The 26539-nt window shown below is 49.3% G+C and overlaps 1 protein-coding gene across 2 annotated transcripts in view; it reads left to right on the top strand.

Moving 5' to 3' along the window:
• The first annotated feature begins 12559 nt into the window (after positions 1-12559).
• ell2 (elongation factor for RNA polymerase II 2) overlaps positions 12560-26539 on the top strand; it is a 28609-nt gene continuing 14629 nt past the window's right edge. Inside the window, exons 1-3 of one of the 2 annotated variants that reach the window (XM_069187558.1) lie at positions 12560-12904; positions 20907-20954; positions 26403-26524. In XM_069187558.1, coding sequence (XP_069043659.1) covers positions 12734-12904; positions 20907-20954; positions 26403-26524 — 341 coding nt within the window. In that variant the 5' untranslated portion in view covers positions 12560-12733. The remainder of the gene's footprint in view (positions 12905-20906; positions 20955-26402; positions 26525-26539) is intronic. The other variant, XM_069187559.1, reaches the window with a different exon arrangement.

The raw sequence follows: 26539 nt of genomic DNA, 5'->3' as shown, positions 1-26539 counted from the left end.
ACATAAGAAAGATTTTCCTAAGGTTCCAGTAACACAGAATACTGAAAATATTGTCTTCATTAAAGTTACAGTTACCGATAAAATACCCTGGAGCCTGGTTAGAAGTATTCCCATTATGTAGTTCATTAAATGATGAGTAATTACCTACGTTAATTTAAATAAAACTAATGGAATAAGAAGAATAACTATGTTGCTGAAAGTTCACGTGATATTCTGTAATTGGTGATGTGTGGAATATTTGGCTGTTTCCATGTGGTCAAGCTTGGGATGAAGCAGGGGGAGTCCTGGTCATTATTGAATCTGTGACTGTGGGGCTGGGGCTGTCGCACCTTCTCCGTGTCTGTGCTTCACATCGGCAGGCAGGGAAAGAAAGGAGCCTCTTGCTTCGCAAGTCTTTGTAATCTTTTCACATGATCAGCAGCCTATATTTACCAGCATTGCAGTTCAAATGGGCTTTTCTTAAAGTCCAATTATATGCAGTAGCAGTTTTGATCTTCTTAGGGAACTCAATCTAATATTAGATTTATTGCTGTTTTCTTTAGTTTCCTAATCTGTTTGCAACAGAACCTCAATGAAATAGCGAACTCAGGATAATTGAAAGAGGAGGAAGCGAGGTGGGAAGTTAATTAGTGTTACACCTACCGATAAACACCTATTTTCTTTGCTCCAGCATGTAATTTGCTCCAAACCCAATTACTCTCCAGCTAATTTACTATAGTTATGTTTAAGCAGAAAAAGGGCATTTAATTTCTATTTTTTTCGTAACTATGTTGTGTCTTGCTCTGTCTGCACTTTTAATAATTTACATTTGCTTTCACAATATGGGGAGCAAATCCTGCTCTGGAGCACAAACCATCAAGAACTGCCCTGTAATTAGCTCCCCCGTTCACCTTAAACACACATACCAGAACACTGCACGCCCTATCCTGTGCTATCAGGTTACATGCTTATATTTTCATGAGAATGAAAAAATATGCTAAAATTGCACCAAGATCTCAAGATGTCAGATCTTTCTAAAATGCATCCTGGTGGTGATTTTATTTCTTAAGCTTCATACCTTTCCTCGAACCTTTCCTCACAGCCACCCAAAGCATTTTCACTGGGGTAAGTTCAGGTGATGATGGTGGTGATCCACCATCGTGTTGCTCTGTATAATTCTGTAGACATTATCCTGTTGGCTCCGCTGTGTGTTCTGTGTCATTATATGCCGCTATCTCTGAGCCTGGGGCTGTTCGGTAGCAGCTGAGTCAACAGCAAGGCTTGGAATTTGGCTGCATTTCAGGCCCCAGTGCATGATGGGAGTATAGCCATGAATCCAGAGCAGGCAGCAGATGTCTGTACATCTTTCTTTCTCATCTCCCTTTGAAGATGGTGAACTTTTGTCTCTGCTTTGGTTCAAACATGATTTTTATTGTAAAACAGAACAGTTTCCAGTCAGATTATACTTTCTTTAGTGCAATGTGGCACCTTGTAGTCTCTTCGTTTTGTTCGTGTTCTCGAGATAACCCTTGAACCTTGAACCCTGCCCTTTGATTCCATTTTTGATCTGTTCTGTCATAAGTTTATCTTCCAGCTTCTGGAAAATGGTTCTCTGGACCATTTGGGCAATCCAGGATCTATACAAGAGCTCCACTTGTTTGTAACCTGTTATTATGTTCTTCCTGAACCTGAGAACAGGAGGCAGTTCTTTAAGGGTGGTGGGAGTGGGGAACAAGCTGCTCATCCACATTGTTAAAACCGGAGCCCTGGCTCCTTTTAGGACACATCTGGATGAGATCTGTGTGGTCAATTAGCTACTGACTTCCAAACAGGCCAGAAGGGCTGGATGGCTCCTCCTGTGTATAACTGTTCTTCTGTTTTTATCGCACACAACTCAGATGATGTCCCAATGAAGTATCTTCCATCAACAAGTGATCATAGCTCTTTGCTTCTGAGTGATTTATTGCCCTTACTCAGTTCATAATCTCACAGCCTGACACACTGAGTCTTTTCCCTTGCTTACATTTTAGCCTTTCGATTCATCATTGAGAAATTTCCTGCAGGAACCTAAGCTTTGGGTTAAGGTTCTGGTTGTGGCAGCTAGACAATGGAGTTGTGGTACCGTACCCAGTGCACACAGTTTGAGCTTTGACAGTCTGAGAAACAAGTGGCTGCAATGGAACACCTGTACATCCCAGAAACCAGTTCAGGTCCAAGAGGGGACTGTGATTGTGTTATTTATATCAGTCTGTTCCTGCACACAGTGACCCCACCTGTGCAGAACCTTCCACTTTTTAACAAATTGTCTCTTACAGCTGAAGAATCCAAGCTTGTCTACTTGTTTAAAGGATATTTTAGGCGTTCGTGTTTGCTAAAGAGCTAAACAGCTCTAAAACAGTGAAAAGCATGGTCAAAAAGGAATCTTTTTTTTAATTAATTAATTAATTAATTAATTGATTAATTAATTAATTACGCAGCAGTGCGTAGTCGTTAAGTAACATCAAGACATGGACGCAAGAGCACATTATCTAGTGTGTAACATGGATTAACGCCGCGCACAGACCTGAACACCACGTTGCAGACAGGACGCACACAGTGGGTTCATTATAGAGAACCAAACTCACTGCTTCCCAACGACACGTGGCTGTTTCTTCACACCCTCCCCGCTTGCGCACTATTCCTGTTTAAAGCCCCAGCATAGACTGTATATACAGTGTTCTCCTTTTTGCCTTAATCTGCAAATTCAGCTGTTGCGTGCTGTGTGTGAATGTTGATAATGTAACTGAAGATTTACAAGTCAAGGTTCTCTGGAAAGGTCATTTGCTTTTTACTTGTAAATTTTTAAATTATTTCTTGGAAGATTGTAAGTTCACAAGTGGATTATCTATCATCATGGTGCTGGTGGATGTCCCTGAAGGTTTTTATCAAACCTCATGCATTTACAGCTTCTGTTTGCTTTGTCCAATTCTGTGTAACCTCTTCAGTTGTGTTAACAAAATATGTTAGACTTGAATAGTAGATGGCTAGTAGTGTTGAGCTTAAAAGCTGTACCAAAGGACATTTGACAGATACTGCTGAAATACTGCTCCATAATGTGTCTGGCTCAAACAGCACATACTTTCCTAAAGAGAATCTGGCAAAGTTTATTAGCCAAATTCTGCATTCCCTTAGGTGCCTGTGGGCTTACCTGAGATGTAATTTTGGGACAGTAAATGTGTTCTGAAATCAAATATGTTGCTTTTTGTTCTCCTGATGTATTTCGGAGAATGCTCTTCTCTGATCACTTGTTGTCATTGGCTGTCTGCCTTGCTTCACACTCTGCAGAGTGAATCAGCCAGAGAATTCTGCATGGATGTGCTAGAGCTGTTCCTCTGACCCTGGACAGCCCCGCCCAGACCCAGACAGCCCCGCCCAGACCCAGACAGCCCCGCCCACCCCCTGGACAGCCCCACCCAGTGGAGACAGGAGAGAGCAGTGGAGGAGCAGCTGCAGGCCCTGACAGCAAGGAAGAGCAAATACATGAAGAGAGAGGGGATAATGGGCACAGGCTAATTCAGAGCCCTTCCAGAAATCACAAGGGCGGCCTGTGGAAATAATTTTCTTTTTTTCTTGTTTTTCTTGGGGCTTGGATTTACCACTTCTTTTTTTTTCTTCTTCTTTTCCACTCTCAGAATTATGAATCAGTCATCCGTGCTTTGCCACGTGTGATGTGGAATCTCGAGCCATGCTCGTTGGGATAATGGGGATGAGGACCATCGCTGGGGGGACAATTGAGTGCAGCCAGTCGAGGTCTGGGAGGAGGGAGGAAACAGGAGTGCCTGGAGTAAATGACATGCAATCTCCACACAGAATGTGCCCAAGCACAGGATTGCTCTTGTTTCCAGTGCCCTGCCCAATTTCCAGTCACCAAATACTAATCAAAGCAGATCACACAAGAAACCATTGCACCAGCACAGGAGGAAGGAGGGAGAAGTGCCCACTGAGCCACAGACACCCTGGATTTCCTGGGAGGTCTCCCATCCCAGCACAGACCCAGCCCAATTCTCACTGACTGCAGATCACAGGGTGGCAACACTGCTCTCTGATCTCATGAATTCTTCTTAAAGCCCCCTACAGCACACTGTCCCCAGTCATCACACAGGAGCACTGATTAGAAAACTGTGGTCCAGGGGGAAGATCGCCACCTACTGGTCCACCTACAACACTTACAGCAGCGGTCCGGTCTTGACTGCCTCATCCATCCAGTTGTTTTGCTGTGAGTCCGCATGTCAGAGGAGCCATCTCTGGCTGCTCCAGGCCCATCTGGTGCCTCCTGTTCACCTGGTGCTCCAGGACTCCTGCGTCTGAGAGCTCAGGCCAGTGAAGAGTGGGAATTTAAGGGAGAAGGTAACTGATCCTACAACCGTGTCCAATGGGAAGACACCGACTTTTTAGAATAATCATTCCATGAGTTTAGGCTTTGTTCCCTGTGTCAGAGAAAAGGCACTTTATTCATCACGCAAGCTGCCAAGCAGCAGCACTGTGTTATCTCTCTGGGAGGCCTGCTGATAGCTGCGTAGGCCTGTCTCTCCCAGATAACCCCTCTCTGCAGGGGCAGACCCGTCTCCTGTGGGCAAGATCACGGTGGCGTCACTTTCCCACAGCCCTGTGACACATCAGAGGCTGGAGGTGTGAACAGTCTCAGCAGTACGTGCAGTATCTGAGCACAGGGTCACTGTGCAAATCAATCAGTCTACCCAGGTAATTTTGTTTTACTTCACTAATTGGGGAAACATCTATTGCCTTACACTGATTGGTACTGCTTGTGAGAGAATGCTACCCCATGACATCTAAAACAGATATAAACGTGAACGTTGTCATTTAAAAAGCAGAATTTTTTAATTAGAAGTATATGTTACAGATCATAAAATATATTTCAGAGAAATCTGAATTGCAAGGATTGCTTATATTTCTCTTATCTGTAACTCCACGAGTAAACACGCATTTGTAGCATTTAGCAACTCCAAGCTGGTTGAAATGTACATGAGGCTGCAATTACATGTTATTTAATACTTCCGTGAAACCTGACATTGATTGTTAGCTCAGGGTTCGTTGCTCAGTCCCTGGGATAATCACGGGCGTGTGCAGCTGCTGCTGATCACAGTCTTGCTCGATAACCCTTCCCAGTCTTTCGGGATCCTCCACCACCGTCCCAGCTGGAGCAGCCCAGAGGTCACTGTCTTTCCCACAGCTGTGGTCACAGGTTACAGGTCACAGGTCACAAGTCACAGGCCAGGGCCACTTCACTTACTGTCCCTCACGGTGTTCAGCACTCACGCACTCCAGCCCAGACTGGCTCCTTGAGGACTTTTACTTACTGTAGCGCTTGGCCCGCACATGACAACACTACGATCGAACATCGCGAGTAAGCTGTGCTCGGGGCTAAATTCTTTCAGGACTCAATCTATGTGCGTGCTGCTGCTGGAAACTGCAGCTCCTTCTGTGAAAACACGCTGCCTGCTCACCAAGCAGCTTCACTGAAAAACGCCTTGCGCTCACAGGTATGGCTCTGGGATCCCAGACAAGCACAGCGTCCCAGTGTTCCTCTCTGCAGCTGGCACACAACAGCTGGCACACAGCAGCTGACTGGGACTCGCACAGCGAGGACAGCAACTCTGCAGGGCTTACATCCCAGATCTGCACCTCGAGCAGCAAAGAACTCCCTTCAGCGTGGTTTAGAAGCAGGTTGTTTCTGTTTATTCTCACTCATGTTTGAGCGATTCAGCCACAGAGGAGCAAGACACTCATACACAGTGCATATATTGCATATATGGGATTATATCATATTGTTACGCCCTCGCCTGGCGTTGTGGTCGAAGAGTGCCTGGCTGGGGTGCACGGCGAGGGGCAGGTCAGGAGGAGGGGTAGCCAGGACGGCTGACCAATGGCGGGACTGGGGTACACGGTCGCGAGCTTGCCCGGACTCATGTAAATAGTTTCCCTGGTTTTGCACCCCTTTTATTCATGTACCCAATTACCACCCTATAACTGTGTAACTGTACCAGAATTGACCCCAGTGCGTTGAAGCCTGTTGGCTCTCTCTCTCTCTGTTGTGGTTGCTGTGCCAGACGTACGTCTGATTAATAAAGAGCGCCGTGTTTTCAGTTAACAAGAGCCTGAGTCCCTGTCTGTATCCTCGCCGAGCCCCTCGCGCTACAATCTATTACACTCGGCATCTCCCTGTGTTCATGTGGGTTTCTCCAGGTGCTCTGGTTTCCTCCCACAGTCCAGAGACATGCTGGTAGGTTAACGGGCTTCTGGAAAAACTGGCCCTGGTGTGAGTGTGTGTACGTGCCCTGCGATGGACTGGCGTCCTGTCCAGGGTGTACCCAGGCTTGCTCCCGTTGCTTGCTGGGATAGGCTCCGGGCTCCCCTGGGACCCGGAATTGGAAGAAGTGATAAGAAAATGGCTAGATAGATGGATTACTCTCAACAAGTGAAACCATTTGCTGTCGGGGGCAGGAATATTTTAACTGTGCGATTGTCTTGATTAAGACGATGGTATTCAGATCTGAAATGGAAAATTCTGTTGCACGCGACAGGGTATCGGGTATCAGATGGAGAAAATCTGTTATGAATCTTCACCCCTGGTGTCAGCTTACGCCAGGGAGTGGAGAAACCCAGAAAGTCCAGAAAGTGACCAGCTCCTGGTGGGGGAGTTGTCAGTTTGACAGCAGGCCCTGCGGAGGTGCAGCCCGACTCCTCCCTCGCTTTGCTCGTCCTCACGCTGTCCTGCCAGCGAGTTCTCCGAAGTGTCTGGGCGTGTGGTTGTGCTTCATCAGGCTGAAACAGGCTACGGCACACGCTGGCCTGACCGGCCTCCTGTTGTCGCTGGCTTTCTTTTCTGACATCAGAACTTCACAAAGGCCACAGACAATAGCGCCAGTCTGGTTGTACTGGGAACTCCGCCTCCCCCTCAGCCAGAATGACATCCCTCCGAACCCCTACCCCAGCGAGCACATTGAGACTGTATGTTTCTTGCCTTCCATTTTATCTAAAAGAAACACAGCAATTCCCTGTAAAATAGCTTAGAGAGAGAACTGTTTTTTTGTTTTCATTCGGCCACAGGACATAGCTGTAAACTGGATTGTGATCTAAGGTTCTGGGTTATGGTTATAACCAGTAGGATACCCACCAGGCAGCAGTTTCTTTTCTGGTTTAAAAATTAAAACACATTGAATACATTCTCATAGCTGGCTCTAACATAACGCAGCCTATCCTGTGCCCTCCCTGTGTGGATCAGAAACCCCAAGCAGCAGTGTGGACGAGAGGTCAGGACAGCGCTGTTGTACCCCTGCTCACGGGGGTGAAGCAGTCTCCCAGTCATTACTGTCAATGCACAATTGGCTCTCTGTTAACTTACCAGTGCAAATATAACATTAAAAAAACAGTTCAAATTTTAATTGCTTAAGGTGTCTTTTTGTTTTCTCTACACACTTCCTGGGAAGTTATTTTTGTCAGAATCCTCCAATTAACCTACAGTACAGGTCCGATTAGTGTGAAGTCCGCTGGGCAAACACCCGAGGAACAAGCCAGGGAGGCTGAGAAGACAACCAGCAGGAATCCATGTGTGTGCACAACTCCACAACCCAGCAGACAACGGGATATATAATACTGGCACAGATTTTGTCTTTCATCCAAAGGAGAGTTGGGGCTACAGATGAATATTACTGTCATCTCACATGTAAGATCTCACATGTTAGCTTATGCTGGTGTGTGTAGGTGCTTGTGTGTCCATGCATGTGTGTTTGTGTGTAGGTATCTGTGTGTGAGCAGACTGTGTTTGAGTGTGTTTGTGTGCATGTGTGTGTACTTGCATGTGTGCCTGCATGTGTGTGTTTATGTTTTCGGTGTGAACAAATGATTTTTAAGTGTGTGCGTATGTGTATTTCCGAAAATAGCATTCCCTTCCTTTATGTGAGAGAGTGTCACATTTCCTGGGAATTTTCTGACACTGGGGAACTAATTTCACCTGTTTTGTGTGTGTTTTTCCAACTGAGAAGGAGGTGGAAACCTTTCTTTATATCATTGCCCAAGGACATACTGTTCTCCTTGATCACCAACACACTGTCCCGCAAATTCACTCCTCCAGCACAGCCACTCTCAGGGGGCTTGTTTACAAAACGCGTTGGAAGAGAGAAACACTGACTGGGATTGAAGGACAGCACACAGGATGTTTGCGTAACGAGCAAACAACTAAGAGCGCATTTCAGCTCTACAGGTCCTTGCTTGGAGACTGAGGGGCGGACGGTTTTCACATCTCTGCCTGCTGCAAACTGACCCCTGCAATGCAGCCAGCTCTGCGTGTGAGGATGTCTGCTCTGAGCAGCAGCACCGCATGGTCCCCGCTGCAGGAGGGCAGGCCAGCATGTCACGTCATATCTGCCACCTGCGACTGGGTCATTCTTTCTACATGCGAGCTTTCATACAGTTCATGCATGCTGCTCAGGTACATGTGCAAGATTTCTGAATTGAGCGGGTGTTTCTGAGAGTTGCAGAGAACAGGGCACAGAGTGAAACGTGAACCTCACCAGCGCTCCTGCTCAGACTTGAATTCCACACGATGAAACCAGAGAGCTCCAAAGGAGAGAATTTGCATGTCCTCGGGGTTGCTCAGCCTGTCTCGCCTCTTCTGTCTTTTGCAGCTCTTCTAATTTAACTGCTCTGTTTTTCACTGGAAAAATGACACACTTAACTTGATTCACGAAACACCCCCGTCATTTGTCAGACAGATGCTTATTCCTCGTAATGGCAGATAAGAATGTTAAATGACACGTATATTGTAGATCTAGTTTGTTTTATAATCTACAAAACAGTATAAAGGGGCAGGGTGGTGCAGTGGTTGGCATTGTGTCTCGCAGTGCTGGGGCCCTGGGTTCAGTTCTTGGGGTGTTTTCTGTGTAGTTTGTATAATCTTCCTGTATTTGCATGGGATTTCTCTCACAGTCCAGACATACAGTATACTGATTTTATATACAAATTGATTGTGTGCAATACAATGGTTTCAACTCTCCTTGACAGTATTTTCTATTGAACATTAGGGGTGTAAAAAAACACTCCACTCTGGCCTCCCAAATCCCTGACCATTTACCTTCACTATTTTAACAGTCCATTGATTGGGAACCTGTTGACCCCCTGTGGTGTCCATTTGCATCCTGGCCGGCTGTGTGACGGTTTCGGAGCCTGAGGCTGTTCCAGAGCTCCTCCTGTTACGGGGTCCACCCGTCTGGTCCCGGTCATTCCTCTGCTCATCAGTATTGAGAACCACAGCCTGACAAATATTGAGACACGAGTCTGGCCAGGTTCTCTAGCGCCTGGCTGAGGTTGCAGAAGAAGAGGTGGCCCAGCTGCAGGGGGAAGTGGGGTACATCTCTCCTGCCGCTCTCCGCCGCCCCGGCAGACCTGATTCCCGGTGAAGAACTCGCCTGGGTCCGAGTCCGGACGGCGGCGGCTTCACCGAAGCCGGGAGGACGTCTGCTCTCAGCACGGTCACCTTGCCTGAAAGAGACAGGGAAAGCGTGTTTGTGCGCAGGCCCAGCTTTGAGCTTGCCTGGGCTCATTTCAACGACCAGTTGATGGTTTCGCTGTCTTATCCCTGAAACAAGACCCCCAGTCTCTGGAGGGGTTTCGTACGGAGCTCCAGACCTTCCTGGGCAGTGTTCCTGCTCCTCCAGGGGTCCAAAGTATTTCACTGCCCGTAGAGCTTGGAGCCCAGTGCACGAGAGTACAAGTCCCTCGAAGTTGGGGTCCTGCCTCACTGCCTCTGCTAGCAGAGAGGACAGGGGGCTCCCTGCCTCACCCCAGCCTCCTGTGGGGCGAAACTCCCCTAGTGCCCATTGTTGTTGACCCTCCTGCCCGCATTAGAGTCCCCACCCAGCACCTGAAACTCTCTCCGAGACCGAAGCGTCCCGAAGACATGCTGGTAGGTTAATTAGCTGCTGGGAAACTGGCCCAGGTGTGAGTGTGTGTGTGTGCCCTGCCCAGTGTGTATCCTGCCTTGAGCCCATGTCTTGCTCTGTGACCTTATAGTGGATAAAGTGTTCAGGACTGGATGGATGGACAGATAGCATCTCTTAAACCCTCCAATGCAAAGAGTCAAGTACTGGTTTGTTTTCTCTTTCTCTGAGGTTGTAGGAGTTATGCCTGCATTTGCAAAGCAAGACTTCAGATCTGAATACCAATTTGTCTTCTTTAGAATACAATACCGATTTGCCTGCCTCAGACCTGGGTATACATATTCCACAAACATCTCTTTCTGTCCTTTAGGACTGCATTTCCCAGGGGTTACTCCTATAGAGCACCTACCCTGATTTTCATCCTAGCTGAACTTTGATAGTTCTAAGTTTTATTTTTAAATGATGTGTTAGAAATGAGCGTGAGCTCTGTGCCAGAGGCTGGGTTCAGCTGTCTGCTCTCTCAGGTGTACTGTTTCAATGACTTGGCTGAATGTAACCAGTGGGTCCTTGCATCACTGAGAGCACTTATCAGAGCGACAGTGCCATTCTCACCTGTGTGCACACTGGGGAGTAATAAACACAAGAGCTCTTCTAAAATGGCAGGGAAGCAACAATACTGTATCCTTCTCTGTGGAACCCTGTACTCTGTGGAAATGATGCACATAAAGGAGATTATTTGTGAGACTGACTCCCAAGTGCAGACAATAGTTAAAAAAACAATCAAATAGTTTCAATAAGTCTTCAATAGGCTTACTTGCATAAGAGCACAGCTGAAATGAAAAGCAGAAGACACAGGGTGACTCCAGGACCGGGACTGAGGAACTTAGTGACTTTGGACTGTTTTCCTTAGAGAACGCTGGTTTTAATCAAATTGTGATTACATCTTATACCGTTTTTGCTTTGGAAAACAATTGCATTATCCTGTGGTAGCGGACTGGGTTGCAGGAGGTTGGGGAGCAAAACAGCCAGATCCAAGCCTGCAGAAGAGCCATAATCCAGTTAGCCCGGGGCGGGGCTTGGTGTGCCAGCGGGTCAATATTTGTTTAATGGGACCAGTTGAGCAGCCTCTCCCAGCTCTTCCTGCACTGGTGATGCTTGAAGAGACCCAGGAAACCTGTGGACTCAGCGGCTCTGCTGGAGCAGGTCAGGACAGCCCTGGGTTAGCCTGGTAGCTCACGGGTTCTTCAAGATGGGCAGCTCTGACGCATTATTCATCAATTTAGCGAATAATCTGCTCAATGAAGGGAGAGGTCTTGAGAGCTGACGAGTATGCAGATTTTGTTTCTGGATGCTCTCCAGTTTACTCCTTTTAGTGAATCTCTGGCTTAATTGATCACAGTGAAGTTGTCCCATGTCTTCACGTGAGAAGGACAGCTCTCCCTGCCCCTGCCAGGGTCTGATCTCGGTCACACCCGGGCTCCGAGCTCTGAGCTCCGAACACGCACAGCGCTGTTCCCTGGACAGAGGATAGCTCCGCCAGGCCAGTGGACCGGTCTTCTGCTGCGGAGTCTTCCACTGTCCCGACCTCAGACGAGGGACATCGCTTCTGGAACTGGCCTGGTGCGCTGAGCCCTGGAACGCCTAGAAACCACTGATTTCTGGTGACCTGTGATAACTGGGTCTTGGGCTTCTTCAGGAGTGAGGCTGGAAACTCCTGGATTGGACCCCTTCCTCAAGGCAACTTCTGCTCTCTGCTCCAGTCCGGTTCTTCATCGCAGGCGGATTGATTTCAGATTTCTGCTTGCGGCATGTTCAGAAAACATAGATAGATCAGACTTTATTGATCCCGAAGGGAAACTGAGGTGTTACAGCAGCCCAGCCAAAGACAAGCAAAAACAGAGATCAGAATAGACTTAACATTAAAATAAAATAAGTACAGCAATACACAATAAAATATACTGAGTTAGGTGTGTGCAAAATATGCTCATAGACACTGTAAATCAATAAAATATGTGCAGATTAAAAGTACCACAATATAAACAGTATATTAATGCAGTGTCCAAAAGTACATGAGTGCAACATGCTGTCCATAGATGAGCAGATGAGGGGCTAACAGTCCTAGCCTTGGGCAGTGTGATACACCCTGACAGCCATAGGGAGGAAGGACCTCCTTCAATATGTGCATTTAGCACTTGTGTGGCATTCGTATCTACCCTGTGCCCCTTTCAGATATTCTGAGCTTCCCTCAGTCAGGTCTCTTGGCTGATCATGTCTGATCAATGTATAAGGAAGCCGAAGAGTGTGGGGGAGTCTGACAGCGTCAGTCCATGGTGAACTAATCGCCTGTTAAGAGTTGTTTGCTCAAAGCAGCATATGGGACAAGAGGGACAGTACAAACGAATCGGAAGAAAAAGGCGTAGGGAAAAGAGTCCCTTTAGCACCAAGATTGGGGAAACGATGGATTAAGGGAGCCTAAAAAATTATTTTAAAAAAACTACGGGGGGCTCTCAACTGTCTCGTGAAAAATGCCGGGCGCCGCTATGAGCGAACAGCGGTGACGCAAGCACTCGAGCTCCCTGACGTCATAACGCCCTTTGTGACGTTGCTGCCGCGGCACAGCTGATCGCTGCCGGTCAGACGGACGAGCGGCAGCTAGCAACAGGCAGGGGAGTTACAGACAGTGCAGCTCAGCTGTGCGTCCAGTGAGCAAGGTCTGGAAAGCCAATCAGCGCGCCCCGCCTCACGGAGCTGCCGGAGCCGGCGCTGGGCTGGTCCCTCCCTGCGCAGCGAGCAGGCTGTGGGTTAGGTTGAGCCGCTATATGTCAGCTCGTCAGTGGGATGGCTGGGGGGAGCTGAAGATGGCGGCGCTGTGTGAGGATGGGAGGTATGGGCTGGCCTGTGGGAGAAGGAAGGCAGACAGGATCTCGGTGCTGCATGTGAAGTTAACAGAGACCGCGTACAGGGCGCTGGAGAGTTACCAGAACTGCAAGGTAAATACATCTTCAGCAGGGGACCCGCGGAGGACGGCCTGCCTGAGCCGAGCAGAAAGGCGAGCGACGGAGTTTGTGCGAGCCGTTGTGAATCCTTTTAAAGAGAGGGGCTTGAGAGCTGCGGCAGAGTGCACTTTGTCGAGCCAGTTTCCCGCAGTCCGGGGCGACTGCCGCGGAGAAGCGAGGTTGAGGTTCGTGTGTTATAAAGTGAGAGAAGTCTGTCCACCACCAACCTCCTCCCCCCCCCCCCCCGCAAGTCCCAGCCAGCTCAGCTGCCAGCCGGAGCGCCGAGCCGAGCCGACCGGACCCGACCGGACCCGACCCGCTGCCTGTCGGGCGCTGTTCTGCTCACGGCTACACGGCGCTGCGGCCGGCCGGGCCCGGGGCACACCGGGAGCCCACTGGGAGCCCTCGCCGGCTCAGATGGGCTGCGCTCAGGTGCAGGGTGTTCATTTTCCGAAAATCGGGCTGTTGTTTTTTTGTAACCGCAAAAGTGAAGCGCTGACGGGCTCCGAGCGCTACAGGCGTAGTCATAGTAACAGCGATAGAGTGGATTAAAATGATACTAATTCACTACAGAGTGTGATGAACTGTGTCATGTCGGCACACTTTCTTTGCCCCCTTCTTCTTCTGGCCCCCTGGCGTGTTATTTTCTATCTCCTTGGCCGCCTGGGTGAAGTTGTAAAGAGTGAATATTTTAAAAAGGCTGCCGCACAGTAGGTGCTGTGTAAGGCTTTGGCTGCAGTCCAGGAACAAACCACTTTTCTTTTTTTTTTAGAAAAAAAAAGTTGTTTCTTCTCTAAACGCCTGTCGTTACGAAGCGAGTAAAAAAAAAAGGAATTCTTGTGGAATTCGAGTTGTCCCTTTTCCAAACTACACCTTTGTTAATTCAGGCGCTGGGAGAGTGAGTGTTGGCGGTCAGCACGGACGTGATTGTGTCGTTAAAGAGGCTGTATTTCGTCGGTTCTTTCAGTTTGGCTGCCGTTTTGAGTGTCTAAAACTTTTCTTTCCCGTTGGCTGACGAATTGGTGTGGTGTCGTACTTCATTTTTATATCGTTTATTCAAAAGCTGACCCGATCGTTATTTAAATGCATATCATGTTATGTGCCCACCTATTCCTGCTTTTAAAGCCTCAGTTAAGCTTTTAAAACGCTGAACACACGAGTTGGAAGCGGAGTACGTGCCGGGACCCAGGAGTAGGGATTAAATTCTCCCTGTTGCCAGCCAGATTAGGGGCCGGTGTAATGGCCCGTCCGGCTCGGGGTGATAATTAATTATAATAAGGGCTCACGCTAAAATAGAGGCCGTACCTGAAAATGACGTCTGATCTGGCCTTTATTCACTGAAAATTTAACAACTGTTGAGATCAGCAACTTTTTTTTCCCCCCCGAGAGTTTTTTTTTTCCTGCTGAGCCCGATCTGCTGGCCCAGCTGGGTTCTTCTTAAAGCAACAGTATCCCTGCCGGCGAAGGGCTGCGGGCTGCCCCGCTGGGGTTCGAGCTCGGCGCGCCCGCAGGGCAGTGGGCCGGAGCCGAGGGAGGCCAGGAGCGTTCGGCAGTGGGACTGAACGCCTGACAACCCCCCCGATAGCATCCGAAAGGCGATCGGGAGCAAAGATAATCCGAGGTGGTTCGGAAGGAGGCAGCCGAGTTCGAGCCGGGCGCAGGACGGGAGTCATCCTGCGGGGTGAGACGGAGCCCCTGTAGGGGGCGCTGGAGAGACCAGCAGCTCCTGCACTGGGGTGACGGACCGGCTTCTCAAACCAGGCCCTTACTTTTGCTTAATGCATTTTCACGTGCCTTTAATTTTTATTATTATTTTTTTGCAAGCTTTGACATGGTGGTGCTACAGCAGTCCTGCTCTGCCTGTGCTGCCGAAATCGTTGCCTCAGGGGGTCCCCGCAGACAGAGAGACAGAGCGTCTGTCCACGAGAGGCACTGCCAGCAATGCTCAGCAGCGCCTTGAACAAAAGCTGAGGGGGCGAGCCCAGCCCCCCTCCCCTCCCCCCTGAGCTTTTGGGCGCGGGGCCTGAGTGACCTCAGGTGGCGCCTTCTTCCTTCCATGTTGAGACGGACACCTAGATAAAGAGCGTTGTTGCTCCCCGGGCACACCCACAGTGGAGGTTCTCCACACGGGGTTGACTGGAAACCTGCTGGCCTGATTTCCAGAGCTCCCGGTGCCTTCGGCTGGTACTGTCCCTGCGAGGAGCCCCACATGCCTACGCAGTGATCTGACTACTCCTGTGGGCCTTCCTCCTGGGTTTGTACCGGCACCTGCCTTCTGATCTGTGGCTCCCAACATGTCTTGTGGTCTGGGCCCATTGTACAAAGCTCCTAATCTGCCAATCGACCTTTTGTGCAGATAAAGATTTAAAATTGTATTTGCATGGAAAGGCAGTTTTAAAAAAAGTAGCTATCAGATAGCGATAATAGCTATATAATATAAGAGCTGTACACTACCCACCCAACAAATGTAAAAAAAAAAAAAGTACATCTCACATGGCCTCTTAAAGGGACAGCATCATGTTTAAAAAGCAAAATGTTGAACAGCTGGGCTTGAGCCTGCTGTCAGTACTGCTGTGTGCAGAACGGCACTGCCTGCTGAGGAACCTGCGTATGGATGCGGGCAAGACGGGTTTCCTCTGTCGTTCCAGTCCGGTGGTTTATGTAGTGAAGGATTTGTTTCAGTGTCCATGTGCGCCCACAGTGTTTGGTGCTCTTGACAGGGTTAAAAAAGAAAAAGAATTGCAATAGCATTGAAAAGAAATTAAGCTGGAGATAAATAATGGGGGGGGGGGGGGGGAAGGAGATAAGTCTTTTTTTAATTAAATTAAGCGGCTGAGTCCTGAGTGTGGGTTTAAACCGGTGAAGGAGCTGCCGGCTCCAGGAGCACACGGGGAGCAGTGAGAGGGATGTGCTGTGGGGGGCTTTAGTTCAAAGTAGAAGGACACTTCTGAGCGGAGTGTGGGGGGTCACGGCACCGTCACGGAGGAGCCTGCGGCCGGCGCAGGTCCCGTCACAGACGGAGTAGAGGAGCTGGGGCTTCAGAGCCGTTACCCGCCTGAACGTTTCTGCATTTTCAGTGGAGCTGTTTTTATTTTAACCCATGGAGCTCAAAAGCGCGTGAATCAGCTTGATTTTGTCATCTTTGAATGTCTTTGGATTTTGCTAATGATGACAGGGGGAACCAGTTTGTTGTCATCGGGGGTCGTCTTTAAACACGTGGACTGCCCAGGGCGGTCTGTAGCACTGCCACTGCCGGCAGTCCTTATCTTGTTGATCTTAATGGTCGTTATTCTAGTTGAGTTCCTTATACGCTAACAAGGACTGCTTAAGCCTGTGAAAGCTGAAGTGCTGCTGTGCAGATCTGATACAACATATGCAAATGGAGAGCTTGCAGACTGACTCAGCAGGAGAGCCTTGGGTCCGTGGGGCATGACTGGGGACTGTGGCTGTTCAGGGCTGCAGGAAGGAGGGTGTGGTTTGTACATGCATCAGGGAGGGGCCCTGACTGTGGGGCCTGCCTCACCAGGACCTCAGCCCTGGGACCCTCGGGCCTGCCGAGGTCAAAGGTAGTTAACCCATTCCTGACTGTCTGGCTACTGAGCATCACATTCTGTACAGTGAGACCCAACGGGGGAAGAACCCCCGTTCCTTCTCATTCTTTGGGAACCGTGTTGCTCTGATGTTGGCTGTGGGCACAGATGTTCGACAGGTTCCCTGGTCATGCATTTCGACACAGTGATTGAAGTTTATTTTTCTGTGGCAGTGGTATTCCAGGGGTTTAATCCCGTAGCGTGCTGGAAGGAGCTGTGCACATAACGCTGCATGCGTTTTACGCCAGCTGTCTGTCTTTGACTTGTGCGGAGCCTCTGTAATAGCCTCAGTCTTGCAGGCCTACAGTATTGATGTTAACCAGCCCCTTCAGAAGCCGGCTGTTTAGGTTTGTTAACAGCATGGTATCTAGAGCACAGACTGTCTAGTGTTTGTGTGTTGTATTGTATTGTGATCAGCTTTCTGAGAGAAAGACAAAGACATACCAGGAGGTTAATTGGCCCTGGTCTGAGTTTGCAAGGGTCTGTGTCTGCACTGCAATGGACTGGTGTCCTGTCCAGGGTGTGTCCTGCCTTGTCTGTTGTTTGCTGGGATAGACTCCTGCTCCTTCGCAGCCCTGAATTGGATAAACTGTTAGAAAACGGATGGATGGCCGTTGTCTTCCATTCGGAAGTAATATTCTTGGAAAACATTTGACCCACCACGGGCTTTAATCCGTGGCTGTAGATGATGTGTGTGTATAAAAAGAGAAAGTTGTGAGTGGAACCTGCAGTATAAACAGTAGCAGTGAATTAAGATTGTATTAAGTGCTCTCCCTCAAGTGCCCAGCTGGTAAATTATACAGCCAGTGCTGTTTGACTGCATTATCTTTCCAGATCAAGTGCTGAAGGCCTGATACAGCATGTCCTGTGTTGTGTGCTCTAGGCGATTTAATTTTCTGCTGGTGCATGAACAGGTCCAGACTAAATGCCTCCACTTTGTTAATCATTATCAGTGTTCTTGATGGGGAAGGAAATCTGCAATGGCAGGCAAGCTGGTTTCTAAACAAAAGTAAAAATAATGGTTGCTTTTTTTGTCCCTGTACCGTACATGTGCCTGCTGCAGTTTTGTTTAAAATAGCATGGTGTCCAGTTTGCTTTGCTGAGTCAGTGGACTGAATTCCTTGCACCCTTTGTCTATGTAAGGCTGGAGCACAACTTCCTGGTTCGGTTGTTAGCATGTTACTTTGAGTCCACTTGCTCTCTGAACAAGCTTTCTTTTCCTGCCGATGGTTTTTTTTTTTTAATGAAGCAGATATTTGTCCTAGTTTGTGGTGTTGGAAGCGCGTCGTACTCTTGCCATCGCAGGGACGCAGCTGAGCTGGCTCATCGCCCGATCTGTTTCCCGATGGCTTGATTCTGTGAGGTGCCCTGGCTGGCATATCGCTCTTTCTCCCCGTTTCTCTCTGTACAAACACTACGAGTCTCCCTGTGAGCTTGTGCTGGTGTTTCAAGATTAGTCCAAGCCATTTTCTTTCCCAGTTTGAAGTGTTTCTGTTGTTCTTGGGTGCCCGGCAGTTTTTAGTGCTGACCCAACGACTATTACAACTTTGACACCTGGAGTGGTCTTCTGTTGTGCACGTAAATTTCACAAGATATAAGTTCCCTTGTGCACAACTTTGTTCTAAATAAAGCACTGTTGCACCTGCCTGTTTATTCAAGCAAGAATAAACTTTCAAGTAGCGAGAGAGAACTCGCGTTAATCTAGGTTTTAGCAGTTCAGTGGATCCTTAAGTCATAACCTGGTGGGCCCAAATAAGGTAGATCCGAAAGAAGCAGATCCTATAATTGTGCCTCTGTCCCAGGCTGCTTTGCAGTGAGTTCAAAGAGAGGTCACAGGCTATGGTAACCTAGGAAACGGTGGGGTACATGACAGCTGTCTCTCTGCCAGGAGGCAACTGAAGCTCACTTACAGATTGTGCGCTCAGGGTTTGAGGCTGTTTATTTTTCTGTCGGAAAGTACTTCAGCTCAAAATGTGTTTCCATTCAGTCGTATCGGCTGCGTACATGGCAACTGGATTTGTGTGCCCTTGGATAAGGTTTTTTTTTTTATTTGTAATACCTAAAAGCACTTGGTGAAATTGATGTTGAACTGAAAAGACTTGACGGAGTTGGTTAAATTCTCCAAAGAAGGACTGACGTCAAAGAGCCAAGTTTCTCCTGGTTAAACAGGCTGAGTGTTGCTCTGTGTGATCACTGGGTACGTCAGCCTTGTACCCAGTGATTCAGAAGGCCAGCATGACGAGCTCATTCCTGCACACGTAAACCGGATTGTTAAAGATAATGCTGCAACTAGATCAATAGCGCTCGTACACTTGTTTCCCTCAAAGTGCTTTTTGTTTCTTTGCAGTGGAGTGAAGGTCTTTTCCTAGGCTTGACTCGCCTGTAGCGTTCTCGTACCGCGTTCAGGTGGTCTCGGAAGCCTGTGGCTTCCTGTGTGATGTGAAACGGGATCGCAGACGGGCGCAGGTGTCTGTCGCAGCCTCCCCTCGGCAGTGCCCAGCAAGGGATCGCTCCCAGGAGGCCTGCGGTCGTGGGCGGGGTGTGTTCGTTCAGAACGCTCTCCGATTTGCAGCATGTGAAACCGGACTGCAGTGCTTTTTATTCCCCAGCATGTTTGCTTAACCTGAAGATGTTAGAAAAAAAAGTTTGATCAGTCTGTGTTTTGGGAAATGGAAAAGGGTTTATTGCAGTGCCCTAGTCTGAAAGCCGGCTTTCTGAACCCCTGCAGAGAAGTCCTGGCTTGCCAACTTTGTCATTGACCAAGACCAGTGGGTCATGATTCTGGGCAGTTTCTTTTGTAGGAGACTAGCAGTCACCAGTTGGGTGCGAATGGGCAGAGCTGGAAGGTGCTAACCACCTGTTAAACTGGGGAACACGTCCCTCAGCTCTGGCAAACACTGCGGCTGACAGGCACGGCTGTGCTCTTCCTGCGCCTGCAATGTTTGTCGATCTTTCCACTGCGAATTGTAATCATTTACAGCTTCTGTGTGTTGCCCCGATTCTTCACGGCCACGATGTGCAAGTGCTGTGCCTTTCCTGTAAAACGCAGTCCCTGTGCGTGCCAGTAATTGCAGGGAACAGACTGAGTCTTGGTGCCAGGAAAGCTCACTGCTGCCGGTAATCTGCCGGCTGCCTGCTGTGCTTTCAGCACTCCTGCCTCTGGCCCGGGGCTGCGGCATCGGGATTGGATAAAGATGCGCTGTTCCAGTTCAGTTACCCAAGAAGAGCAGAATGAATGCATTCCTGTCGAGTTGTAAAGTGAGACAGTGATGACCATCTCTTAAACACAGCTGTGTCATGGCAGTGATCTAAAAATACTGCCTCGCTGTTGGAAAGCGTGCTTGAATCTCCATGAGAATGAAAGAGCGAGACAGAAGCAGTCTGCTGCAGGTTTCTTCAGCTCTCGGGCAGAGGCAGTGTTTCCTGGAGGGCCGTTGGGGCTCGTGGACGACGATGGTTCAGATGGACAGCAGTGGCTTGCAGTGTGGCTCTGAATCGCTGCGCTGCTTGTTCACACGAGTCCTCCACATCTTCACAGATTAGTTATTTGGAGAACAGATTATGCTGCTTTCTTAATACTCATTTCTTTAAATATAGCATAGGCATAATTACTTTTGGTTACAATTAATCTCTTTTCTAAATAAAGTCTCAAAACCACCTTGCTCTCACTTCTTTTTCTTGAACTCCAGTCTCAGGCTGACAAAAAGACACGGAATCGGACAAGGGTCATTCATGCATGAATGAGTGAATATTTGTTTGCCCTGTGTAGCGTTTGTGGATTTATCTTTTCATGTAAACTAATCTCCATGGGGAAAGTGATCCATTTATAGATGACTCTTAAGGCCGTGTTTTTTTGTGGATTCTCGACTGACAGATTTGTTTCCAAAGTTAGCCAGCGCCAGCTGAGCTGTGACTTGAGGCACAAAGTGCTCTGTGTTAGAAGACCGATAGATTCAGTATTCCATTGTTCACCACGGAAATTCAGGGTTTAACCTTTTGTTATCTTTGCCTTTTCTTTGCCATCTGATTAGTTTTCTTACCTTTCAAGGTTAGTTATTGCGTGTACTTCACATAGATTATGGACTTTAAATAACCCTTTCAAATGGCACAGTGTGCTTGTTAGGCTAGTTTACAAAACGTTTAAAGCTAGTTTAAAAATGTGAGATTTTTGTTGTGTAAATAATGCACACTTTCAAGCAGGGTTGGGAAAACCAGACTTCATCATCCTGCAATGCTGTGGGCGTCTGTTGTGTCCGGATGTACATTCACAACACTATTATTTCAACATCTCCCTACTGGCGCGGGCAGGAACCTGCATCCCTCTCGGTGGCGTCCACAGAGTCGCTCGTCCGTGAGCGTGGGCGATGCTCGAGGGCTAACCGTCACTTCCTTTTCCTTTTTTTCAGAATGGACCCTCCCCTCAGCCATCGATCCAGTTCATGGGACTCCAGGGGGTAAGCTCTTCGTGTTTTCAGTTGCATTGTTGCCGGTACTTACGTCTTTGGGTGGCTAGTGACAAGCGCCATCATTTCACTTGGACAGTGAGGGATTCAAATGAATTCAACACGAGGGCCGGTGGGTGTCATGCCGGTGATGGGTGCGTGCGTGTAGTTGCTTGAGCTAGCAGAATCGGGAAGGGTTTTTTCCACACAGACAAAACTCTCTCAATTTAGGTCACTTTATTGGCCGTATACTGTACAATTTCTTGCATTAGGAATTTTCTTTTCGTATACCCCAGCTTGCTCTCCATGAGACACACAGATAGGGAGAGAAGCTGGGGGTCAGTGCGCAGAGTCAGTCATTTATACGGCGCCCCTGAAGCAGCTGGGATGAAGAGCCTTGCTCAGGGGCCCAATGGAGTAGGATTCCTCTGCCGGCCGCGGGGTACGAACCGGCAACCTTCCAGCCACAGGCGCAGATCCTGAGCCACAGAGCCACCGCTCCGCCCCTAGAAAATTCATGACAAGAGCTGGGTTCAAACCCCCGACCTCCAGCATGCGAGTCACACGCCAAAGCCATTACACCAACACAGCGCTTTACAGCAGAGTATCAATTACCTTTGCCAATTGAGCGGCTTGCTGCGAGGGGATCTTCAGTGACACGAGCAGAACAAGCCCCTCTAGTTGCAGGGGCAGGCTGTTGGTAATGATCGAGAGTGTTTAATTCGGTGTGTGATGGTTAGTGTGCGCAGGAGATGGTCTCGTCTGATGTGCAAGGTGAGTGTCAAGACTCGTGGAGACAATTGGAGAGAGAGACTTGCCGTCTCTATCTGGCTGAAGCAGCTCCTTCTGGTATAGAACGTAGCTTTTCTACGCAACCTTGCCGAAAGGATTCCAGGAATTATTCTTCCGACTCGTGTCGGAAGAATAAAGATGGCTCTTTAACAGTCTGCTGTCTGTTTTCCCTGCGTCCCCGGGCTGTGTGGCACGTGGCGGCTCTCCAACTTGCTCCTGGCTACGTCGCTGTTTCGTTTGGCGACCGCGCTGTTATTTTGTCGACTCCTTATGTTCGGGGGACTGTGAGAATGTGCACTGGAGTACTCGGAGAAACTGCTCGAGACATTCTCCCATCTTTGTCCGCCGCCTCAAGTCAAGTGTTGAAAACCGGCTGACTCTGCAGACGAGGCTGATCTGATCGCGGGGAGGAAGTGTGCGTTTCAGGGCTGTGGAGGGCCTCCTGCCCACTGCACTGCGTCTTGCTCCACAGGACTGGTTGCAGGCAGGAGGGGCTTGCATCTAGCCTGCGCTTTTCAAGAGCGTACAGCTGCTCCGCTGGTTTATTGAGTGACGCGTTTATCCAAAGTGGCTTACATCTGCTCCCATTTATGCAGCTGGATTCTGGACTAGAAGCGCCTGGCTCACAGGTGCAACGCGGCGTCTCTCCTGGGGAACCTTTCAGGCACCAGTTCAAAAGCCTGACCACTGCGCCGCTCTGCTGAGCCTCTGGGTCAGACGTGGAAACGCAGCTTGCTGGCGGTCCACAGGTTAAGGGTTTCACAGAGAGGAGCTGGCCTCAACAAGTTAATGAATACAGTGGGGCACTTCAGAGAGGGGCCTTCTGCTGTTACCTGTTCTTCCCGTCTACACAGTCTCATCAGTTACTTCAGAGAAAACGTCTGACACCCCATGTTTGTCAGTTCAGCCCCAAAACGGTTATATTTCTGCAGTTCACTATAATTCAGTCTCTGGAATCAGCCTGGTTATGGTCTCCCTATCTGTGAGTGTGTGAGAGGCATTGCAGTTCTCCTGTAATTGGTGCCCAGGAGCTGCGTGACGGATGTAGAATCCAGTCTTTTTTTGTTCCAATGTCCGTGATACTCAGATTCCCTGGTCGTCTTGTATGTAGCGCCCCTCCCCACACATGTGCACACAGAGTGAGTTGCCTTGTTTTATCAATCAGACGATGACCAAGTGTTTTAAGCCTGGGAAGCTGCTTTGAAGTTTATCTGAAAATGTGATAATACTTTTCTGGTAAAATTTACTAGAAAATGAGCAGGCAACACTCCATTCTACTCCAGATGCTGAGGATACTCTAACTCATTGTATTCATGTTTAATGTAAAATGTTTCACTGCCAAGGAACAGCCTGTAATGAATATATTGAAATCACGAGCTGGCTATTGTGACCCCTTGTCCTTGTGAAATAACTCTCTGGATTGGCCCCCATCTACTCTCTTAACTGTCCATGAAAGGCAATCGCACGAGACCAGTAGTACATCCTGTTGCTCTTTTCTGGGGTCTTTCCTAGGCTGTAATAACCTCTCTGTGGTGTGGTGACCAGAACCGAAAACGTCACTGTAATATCCTAAGCTCTTCACCCAAGCATTCTGTTTGCTTTTTTTTCCTGTTTCTCCATGTTGTCTTGATGTGGACGTAGCAAAGCCTACAACAACATGAAAGGGACGAGACTATTTCTTCCTGCCACTCAGAATCGCCCTGTCTTGCTTCCTGGATGGGTTGCTTTGCACACTTACTAGCAATCGATTTCATTTGAGAAAGCTGTCCGGTCCATGCCAGTTTTGTGATTCCCTTGCTGCTGTTTGCCTCTCCCCATTGTTTCTAAATTGTATGTACTTTACAGATTGAATCCACATGTAAGTGGTTGAAAGTACTGTTTCTGATCTAAGGGCCCAAGATGGATCCCTGAGGCACACCACTGACAACATCAACCCCAATAGCGGGTGTGCTCTTTCAAATGGTGCAGTTTCCTGTTCTTTGGTCAATGGTGTAGACTCTGGGTTTATATGACCCAGGGCACCTCAGTACTGAGCTACTATTGTCCTACTCCCCACCTCGCAACCTGCGCTCCTCTAATTCTAGTCTCTTATCTGTCCCCCAAGTCTGTCTTCACTCTGTGGGTGACAGGGCCTTCTCCTTTTATGCCCTAAAGCTCTGGAAATCTATCACTTAGGATAGTCAAGGGGAGTCACCTTCCCTAAACTCCTTCAAATCCAGACTAAAAACCTTCTTTAGAAGAGCCTTTACTTAACTGGATCTGTTCTTTACCCCTCTGCTCCTGCTGTGTTCAGTACCCCATCTACTGTCTCCTCTTATTGTGTATTCTCACTGTGTATATCTTGTGTATTTGTTTGCTGTTGTTGTTGTTGTTCTGTAAAGCTCTTTGACTTTTAAAGGCGCTATATGAAATAGTGAACAAGCAGCTGCAGTTTCCCTTTCCAAATCTGTTGGCTGTGTCTTGTACTGCCAGTACAAGGTGGTCAGGGCCGGAGAAGCAGCTCAGGGCTTGGCTGCAGGCCCCTGCAGGACAGTGACCAGCCTCAGCCAGCTGGAATCTGCAGTGGCTGGGTGCCAACGGATCACCTCGATCTGCGTCGACAAGGCAGGAGGATCCAGCAAGGAAGGAATCCATTCCCTGTATCCCACCGCGGAGCGATCCGACTCCAGGGCCGTTCAGCCTGCTGCCTGTCTCGAGGCACAGAGCAACCCCCTCTGTCCAGTCCATGTGCCCACGCACACCCGAGGGGTGGAATCCCAAGCGACTGGGTCCAAACCACCCCGCAGGGGATATTTGTGCCCACTGGGGAATGAGGAGCCACAGCGGTTTTTTGTGGGGTGCACATCACATGATCTCCAACAGATTGTGAAGCACAACCATGGTTCTTCTATTGACTTTGAATCCATCTGCTACCGGGTCACCACTAGAAAATGCTGCCTGGTGCCTTCAATGTCTGCTTTTCCAGATCAGCAAGTGCGCTTATTCTGGCCTTAGGTTTTAGAGCTTGAGCGTGTATATCATCTGTTACTGTTTTGTTCACCAGATTTATTTCAGTGATTGTATCCTGCTTGTCCAAAAAGACTGCAGCAGCTCAGAAATCAGTCTTCATGAGCTGAGTTTAGAGACGATGGTCATGAACCATTTCGGTCGCGTCAGTTTCAGTCTGGGTGTCCCCTTTGCAGCGTCAGTAACCGAGACTGTTGCAAGGCCGCCAGGCCCCTCTGAGGGAAGGCGGGCAGTTGCTGGCCTCCACCGGCCCTGGGCTGGGGTTTCGGGGTGTCATGGTTTCGTTTCCCAGAGTGGAGCTGCCCCCCGTGGGGCGAGCACACCTGCTTCCTGCCTCCTCGCTCCTGTTGCGTTCCTAACCACACGGCTTCGCTTCCTGCTCGGCCCGCCAAGAGCGTTGGTTGGTATCAGTACAGGGGCCCAGGCCAGCAGCTGCAAGCACGGCGGCCGGTTTCCCTGTTACTGAAGCACCGCACGTCACAGAGTCGAAAGTGCAGTTTTAACTGCCGGGAGTGGGTCTTCATCTGGCAGCCTTGTTTTCGGTGCGGGGAGGTGGCTCTCCTTTCTCGAACCCCTGCGCCATGTGGAGCAGGCAGGGGTCTGCAGGGACCCCCGGGCGCTGAGGTGCCTCTGTCTCTGCAGGGCTCATGTGGAGCAGGCAGGGGTCTGCAGGGACCCCCGGGGGGTGAGGCTCCTGTTGAGCGGGTGTGAAGTCAGGTGACCTGCATGGGTGTGGGGGAGGGAACGTCTGCTGCTGCTGCTGCCAGACGGGGAGAGCTGTGACCCCCCACCTCCAAGCCCCCCTGTTATGAATTGAGCCGTTCGAGGAAGTGTTCTCGCCTTCTGATAGCATTTTCCCTGAAATATTTTACGCTGCAAAACCCTTTTCTAAAGCAGAAAGATGTTCATAACATTGTGAAACCTAATATAAACGTAGAACAAAGGTTACCCTCATAAGCCTAGCTACACAGAGATTTTAAATTCAAACTGTGTGTCGGGGTTGTTCCAGCTTCAAACAGTTTGGCGTGTTTCACAGGCAGAGGCCTTTTACAAGAGTGCGAAACATCTTGAACATGAACTTCTCCTGACTCTTGGTGACTAAGCAAGCTTGTCTGTGCAGCTGGTTAGCACATGGGAAAAGCTTTTCATATTTCCTCTGACTTGTCTTCTTCTTGTGATTGAGGCTTACTGCAACTCCAGTTTGTCGGTAGCCGTGACTTCAGCTTTCTGTCCGTGTGGCGCTGTGGTGCGCGCGGTCGTTTCTGGGCCTGTGGCGCACAGCGGTGTCTGTGTGGCGCACGGCGGTCGGGCACCAGCTGCCTCTGCAGAGCGGGCGTGAGCCGTGGGGCTTGACGTCACAAGTGAAGGCGATGTGCACGCAGCCTGTAGGAACTCGTGGGAACCCGGCGAGGAGAGCAGGGATGGAGAGAGAGCGGGAGGCCCTCGGCTCGCAGTCGAGGGGCCTGGAGCTGCGGGCAGCGGCCCGGGATCTTCCGGGACTCAGCCGGATGAGTTTTGGGAGTTAGCTGCTGTGCTAGGAATCGATGAGGAAGTGCCTCCTCTTTCGTGTCCACAGTGCAGTTTGTCACGGTGCTGTTTCCCCCCCGCGCGTGCGTGTTGGATATCTAGGCCAGTGGGTATCTCCTCTCTCTCTCCCCGCAGCGCATCAAGATCCCTCGCGCCGGCGCTCCGGACGAGCTGCGGAGCTTCGATTTTTACTTGTCCAGCGTCGGGAAAGACAACCCTCAGGGAAGCTTCGACTGCGTGCACCAGTTTGTGTCGAGGTGAGCGCACTGGGG

Source organism: Lepisosteus oculatus, chromosome 3 (assembly GCF_040954835.1).
Source record: "Lepisosteus oculatus isolate fLepOcu1 chromosome 3, fLepOcu1.hap2, whole genome shotgun sequence".
NCBI lineage: Eukaryota > Metazoa > Chordata > Actinopteri > Semionotiformes > Lepisosteidae > Lepisosteus > Lepisosteus oculatus.
The sequence above is the reverse complement of the archived record's forward strand: the minus strand, read 5'-3'. Positions and strand labels throughout refer to the sequence as shown.